General features: G+C 35.2%; 1 protein-coding gene across 1 annotated transcript; it reads right to left on the bottom strand.

Annotated features, from left to right (window-relative positions):
* Nucleotides 1-527: 527 nt before the first annotated feature.
* LOC139843590 (uncharacterized) lies at nucleotides 528-5,514 on the bottom strand. Its single transcript, XM_071833703.1, has 8 exons — nucleotides 5,352-5,514; nucleotides 4,538-4,843; nucleotides 3,638-3,828; nucleotides 3,205-3,555; nucleotides 2,395-2,595; nucleotides 2,232-2,302; nucleotides 1,537-1,676; nucleotides 528-1,213 (listed from the first exon to the last, which is right to left on the bottom strand). The coding sequence occupies exons 1-8, from the start codon at nucleotides 5,398-5,400 to the stop codon at nucleotides 873-875; spliced, it is 1,650 nt and encodes a 549-aa protein (XP_071689804.1). The 5' UTR covers nucleotides 5,401-5,514; the 3' UTR covers nucleotides 528-872.
* Nucleotides 5,515-7,039: the final 1,525 nt, after the last annotated feature.

The following is a 7,039-nucleotide window of genomic DNA, read 5'->3' as shown; positions in this document are numbered from 1 at the left end:
GGAACCCATATATTCATAACATTTTAAAACTCCAAGTGTAAGTTCGATGGAACGCAGTCACGGAGAATATATATCAATACACGTGTTGTGTTAATCTCAACCCAGTTACTTGTGAATAGGTAGATATGGATCGTCTTCATTTCAAACAAGAGAAATGGGTCAAAAAAGAAAGGAAAAACTAGATGAGAAAACAAAGCAGTTGAAATTCACATAGACTGTTAACCTCAAGTGGTAGCCTAGTGGTTGGATATTTGGGAATCTGTGATGGAGACTCATGTTCAATCCTCACTAACTACACTTTGAGGTCACGCCTCTAAAGAAAACAATTCCACCTAGACTACTGCAACAACATTGTTAAAAAAAAAAAAAAAAAAAAAAAAAAAAAAAAAAAAAAAAAAAAAAACATCAATTATTCATAAGTTGCTTAAACGCGCAAAATAGATATTTGAGGAGTCTTTTAACAAAAAAGGTTGAGGGGAGCCTTTCAACCAAAGAGGTTGAGGGTTCAAACCCCCTTGTGGGCATATTTGTGGATAATTTCGAATTGGATTTGTAAATTGTTGTTCTAAAGAAAAAATAGCTAGAATCTAAAATCTAGCATAACTTAATCGGACAAGTTTGGAGTGTACATATTTGGGCTTGCCTGGTTTCAATATTGGCCCAAAATAATATGTAAGCCCATTTTTACAACCACCTCTTCTGCCCTATAAGGCTATAAGTCTAACTAAATGCTTCCACAAGATGCATCAAAATCACAACTTACACCAAATTACAAAAAACATCTCCAATATGCAAAACACATTGCTGTTTTCGACACTCGATGTCATTCATTCACTAGATTGTATTAACCGAGACCCATAAAACGATGGTTATTATTGTTTTTGAGGCCCGGGAATACCTTTTAAGACATCCCGTAAAGCATAGTAATGGCTATCACATTTGTGGTCTGAAATCAAGTTGTTTGTTAATAGTATCCTTTTAAAATGTTCACCTGTATGTCTCTTCCAAAGCGTGAACTTGTTCACTTTGTTACCGTTGTGTTTTTCTTCTTTCCGTTTTAGATAATAAACGGTACCGGGAATAAACAGTTCCTCCTTGGGAAACGATAAATCTTTTACTTTTTCTTTAATCTCGTCAAATTTTGCAACGTCGGGTACGGTGGTTGTAGGGATACTACTTGCCACCGCAATTGAATCTTTTTTACCAGGAACATCTGTAATAGTGGATTAAAAACCAAATAAAGTCAAACCTTTTCGTCAAAAAACAAACACACAAAAATTTACTCATTATTATTATTTTAATTACAAATTAAAATACAAAATACAGTATAATGACTAAGGGAGTTCATGGACTAAATACACAATTTTTCACTTTAATAATGTTTGACCCACGAACTGACCCATTCATAAGTTAATGGGTCAGAATTGACACCCTCGTAAACAAGTAGCTTTTGGTAAATAGTCATTTTATCATCAATTATTATTATTTTTATTATATAATAACATAGCATTTTTCTGTAAGAAAAGTAGAGCTTACCGATAAACTTTGTCTGGTTACCGAACTTTGTATAATCAACTAGCTTCCTAGCTACATCTTGAACAGATGATACAACCTGTTTTGCATTCGTAACCAACTCCAAAACACTTCTCCAGTCCTCCTTTTCAAAGATGGTTTTCCTGACAATATCAAAAAATAAATTTAGCTTTGACCTTATTGACTTTTCTGACATGTTATTAATCTAAACACCAATTGGATTAAAATTGAATCGGCGGGTTCCTAAAGAGGAGTAATTGGAGAGTAATCGGCATTAATCGGGGAGTTTTACAACAAAGGTAAAAAAAAAAATATAGCCATAAAAGATAAAATTACCAAAGTTTGAATCTTTATATTGCAAATATAGACTCCATGCTAGTTAATTATTACCAAAGTTTAGTCTTTATATTGCAAATAAAAGATAAAATTACCAAAGTTTGAGTCTTTATATTGCAAATATAGACTTCATGCTAGTGAATTTTTACCAAAGTTTGAGTATTTATATTGCAAACAAAAGAAATAATTACCAAAGTTTGAGTTTTTATATTGCATATATAGACTTCATGCTAGTGAATTTTTACCAAAGTTTGAGTCTTTATAAAGATAAAATTACCAAAGTTTGAGTCTTTATATTGCAATATAGACTTCATATTTGTGAATTTTTATTCATGAAGTCTCTAGTTGCAGAAGCTACTTACCAATCAGTTTTAAGAATTTCATTCCTTAATCTCATCAGGGTAGCTACACTTAGCCTTGGGATTATATCATCCTGTATGTCATAAAACAATAGTGTAAAATTATATATTATGTAAAGCTATTTTAGCAATTCTGATAACATGAACATTCAAGTTAAATACCAACCTGCATACAAACGGTCGTGACATAATCAGAACAGTATTCTGCAAGTTCTTTAGAAACGCACGGTGGTGTACCATATCCAACTGCCGTAACAATTTCAGGGCTAAAACCCAATTCCTCACTCGTTTTTTTACGAATCATTATAGCTAGCATTGACGCAATCGCACCTCCAAGTGAATGGCCCACCAGCCTTAACCTAAAGCCCTGTAAACAAATTAGTCTTATTACACAATAAAGAATACATGATGTGAACAAAGTCATAATCAGTGGCAATATGGGTCAGTCAATTCGGGTTGAATTGACCAAATACACCTTTTTACTATACTTTTAGAGTGTGTTTAGTCACAAAAAAGTGTAATATTTGTATGAACCTTTTCAGGAAAGCTAGAAGAATAGGATAACAAGTTCAGATATAATTGAAAATGAGATATTGAAATAAAAAATAAAATCGAGTATTTTTCAAGATTTTCACTATTTTATTTGAATCAAAAGACATCTCTCACTTCTTAGAAAATTTAGACAAAACTTTTTTAAACTAAAAGCAACGTTATTTTCTCTGTTATTTACTAACGTGTCAAATATAACCTAATTCATCGAATCAAATGATTTTATAATGTTTTATGCAATATAAATACACCTCGAGTAATATCATCTTATTTAACCCATTTCCATGCAAGCTAACTGTTTTAACCTTTTGACCCGCTAGAGATAAAACATAACCTAGATCGACCCGTTCATTACAACACAGTCGAAACTGCGATATAATAGAACCCAACTTTTTAACATATCAATTAAAAAGAATATTATCACTACCTCATGTTTATCGAGGTACTTCTTAACGGTTCCAATTTCATGAGTAAGAAACCAACGAGCAGCTTCAGCAGTGCCAAAATGGGTCGAATATCCTTCAAAATTGACTTCCGCATCACTCGAAGAAACAATATCCGTAATAAGATCAGACACGCTATGCGTTCCTCGTATTCCGAAAATCACAAGCTTATTACGCGTATCGATCCCAATGTAGTAACCGGGTCGCAACATACTAGAATTTTTCACAAATTTTATTACGTTGCTTTCACGAAGCATGCTGTTTTTGGCCAGACCAGCAGCACTATCCCTATAAGCCCCCTTTGCTAGTTCTATATGGTATATCAGATCCTGGACCTACACATATGTAAGAACAATATGAGGTGGAACCCGCTTTTTTTTTTTTTTTTTTGGTGAAATGTGAGTTTAATGAAATTACCACGGTGTCAGATGAAATCTTTACGCCTTTAACATCTTCGTATGGATTTGCAGAGGCTTGTTTAAGATAAATAAGGTATAAACCGATTGTGAGGTCACTCAAGCTCCAATCTTGGACTCCGAGTTTGCTCCGTTGAATGCTTGAGAGGATTTCTGCAAATGATCGATTAATCGGTGGAATTTTGTCTCCACCTGTGAAATAGAATACAGCATTACATAGTGCAAGTTTTTGGTAGACTGCAGATTATTATCATGAGTTTGCTGACTAAACAAACGATGAACTAACAACATTGAATCACATGCCATCACTCAAATTAATATGAATAATGAAATTAAAATACAAATCAGTCATTTATTACAGCAAATATCTCATTTCTACACACTTTTTTGCTCACTTTTTTATCATTAATAAAAAAACGTTATCAACATGCTCCCAATTATAAAAACATACAAAATGTCCACATCTATAAATGCAATAATTGCTAATGTCTGCGCACATACTAAATGGAGACGTTTGTGTACACTTATAAAAGTGAATAATTCTGTGCATTTTGTTGAAAATGCATAAATAGGGTTACATGGAAATTAAGTATCGGTTGTAGTGAAATAATAAAGAAATAAATATTAAATATGTATAAAACCTCCTTGGTGCACAGTTGAAAAGTCAGCCGACGCATCGGTTTGGAGACAAGCCCGTCCCGACTCGCCCAAAAACTTAAAAGTCGGTCAATGCTAAAAAGTTGGGTCAAAGTCGAGCTCTGATCCGAGTCGGGTCTGAGTCGGTCAAAGTCAAAATTAGGTCAAAAACTTGTTGTTCGATATTTGTAAATAACAAGAAAGGTTTGACAAAAGCCAAAATCCAAAACACATATAAAAAAACAGAGAAAATTAGTAAACAAACCTGAGGGTATAGGCCACTTCCACAATTGTAGTGCTGGTTCAAGTGCTTTTGTGAGCCAATCATAATCTAGCTTCCATTTATTACTCGCTACATCATCTTCATCAGAACTGTATTTACCAACTCCGGGATTCGATTCAGTTTGGTTGTTTTGTTGAGATGTTATGGATGATGATGATACAGATGCATCCTTCGCATCTTTTAAGTTGGACTTTCCTACCTTTGACCATTGTGATTGATAACGCTTAAGTACGTCGATAATAGAACACTGATACGATTCTCTTTTTCTTATCAACTTGGAACTAAAATCTACACCACCAAAATGAAATGAACTAAACAAACAAATAAAAAAATGCAAATATGAAGCCTAATTCTACAACTCACCCTAAATAGCAAAAGAATGGAACCCTGTTTAGCTTAACAGGTGCTAATACATCACCACCCTTCATTTAATTCTTTACAAGTAAAAAAAAAAGACTTAATCTTTATGACTAAAAACAGTTACAGTATTTTTCTTATTGTTCTTCACAATAAACCATTTCCAAAAGACTTAATCTTTATGACTAAAAATACCTATTTCTTTAATCCACCATTTTTTTATTCAAATATTTCTTTGTTCACTCATATTAAAACGCATATTTAAACAAAATCTTGATTCTTGATAGCTTTAAATTAAAGTACAATTCAAACCCATGTAATAAATTACACCAAAATCGATTCAGACAATGTAATTTCAAAGTATAAATAAATGAAGAAACGTTTATAATACAAATCATGTAACCATAAAATTGTAAAAAAACAAGTAATGCTTACATACCTATGTTATGTAACAAGCGTTTGATGACGTACTTATTGATAGCAGCCATTGGTTTGATTTGAATCAATTGAAATACAACACGAAACAGATTACATACAGAAAGTAAAGTAACAGCAACAGGGTTTAGAAGCTTCAATTACTTTCAGGAAATTGGGAATATGCTATTTTGTGAAGCGCACAAGCAAACCGAAACCGACTAAACTTTAAAGTGAACCGGTAACTTTAAAACGGGTCACATGGATCGGGTCATCTTTTTTTTTTTTGAAAAGCAAGATATAATATATCAACTCAAAAACGTAAGATTACAAAACAGGGCGCCGGTCAACAAGGAGATCGACCCGATCGAAACCGAAAGTTAGTCGTGTGCGGAGAGAGCACCCGAACAAACGGTTACAAATTTAAAAATACATGAGGATTGACAAGCCAAGAAGACCAATCGATGTTCTTCCCCCTAAGCCGACACGAGATCCATTCGAAAGCTTTAACTTGAATTTCATTTACTAGAACCGGGACACACCACTCCTCATTACGAAAAACTTTCATGTTGCGGTTCTTCCATAAGTAATATGCACAAACCCACAACACCCCTTGCCAAATTTTCTTTCCCAACGAAGACGAAGCTTGTGCGAGATTGCCTTCAAGAATATCGACAGTCGAAAATGTACATGGCCCCATATTCCACCAATTATAAATACGAACCCAAACTTCCGATGCAAACTTACACGAAACAAGTGAGTGATCAACCGACTCGAGCCCATCGTCACACACAGGGCAACGCACACTATGTAGGTCGATTTCCCTTTTATCAAGCTCGACCCGTACCGGGATTCTCTTCTTTAACGCTCTCCAACTGAAAATTTCAATCTTTTTGGGAATGAGGTTATTACGGAGAGTTTTTTTCGTGCTAGAGGGATGACCAAGGAGATGCTTATCAATAAGAAAGGCCAATTGCTTCACCGTGAAGATCCCGTCATTCGCTAGAGCCCATTTCCATTTTTCACCCAAGTTAAAGTCGAATTGTATCGACTTGATTATGTTCTCAAGATCTAACAGTTCATCCGCGGTTCTTCCCGAAGGCGCACGAATCCACTCCCAATTTGGTTTGTATACATCTTCTGTCATAGGTTCCGGATGGGCAGAAACGGCTGGATGATTGGAGCTTTTGGACATCACCTGCAAAGAAGAAAAAATCACAGAGGGACACGCACCATCCAAGCCCGCTGTACACTCTGGAGACTGAGATGACCGTGCCTCTGAAGCAGACCCGTGAGCAGCAGCAGGCTGTGATGGAGCAGCAACTAAAGCAAATCCGTGAGCAGCAGCAACATGCGATGTGGCAGCAACAGAAACATCAATTTTTTTGATCCGATCACATAGCATGGCTTCCTTATTTGTCTCGAGCATAAATAGTCTTGGGAACATGTCTTTAAGACAACTTGACCCGCACCAACTATCATACCAGAATGAATTGTTCTTTCCGTCACCAATAGATTTGTTGAAGGAGTTCTTGAAAGCAACATCACAATTTTCAATGGTATTTCCTGCAAGGATAATGTTATTCCAAATGCCCGAGGTCGATTGACGAGCAAGCCCATCGCCCGACCTCAAGCCGCCGTCAATTCCATAAATGCTACGAATGATTTTGTTCCAAAGATAATGGGTTTCGGTTTTAAACCTCCACCACCACT

This window comes from Rutidosis leptorrhynchoides, chromosome 4 (assembly GCF_046630445.1).
Source record: "Rutidosis leptorrhynchoides isolate AG116_Rl617_1_P2 chromosome 4, CSIRO_AGI_Rlap_v1, whole genome shotgun sequence".
In the NCBI taxonomy this organism is placed as follows: Eukaryota; Viridiplantae; Streptophyta; class Magnoliopsida; order Asterales; family Asteraceae; genus Rutidosis; species Rutidosis leptorrhynchoides.
Note: the sequence above shows the minus strand (reverse complement) of the source record. Positions and strands in the feature narration are given on the sequence as shown.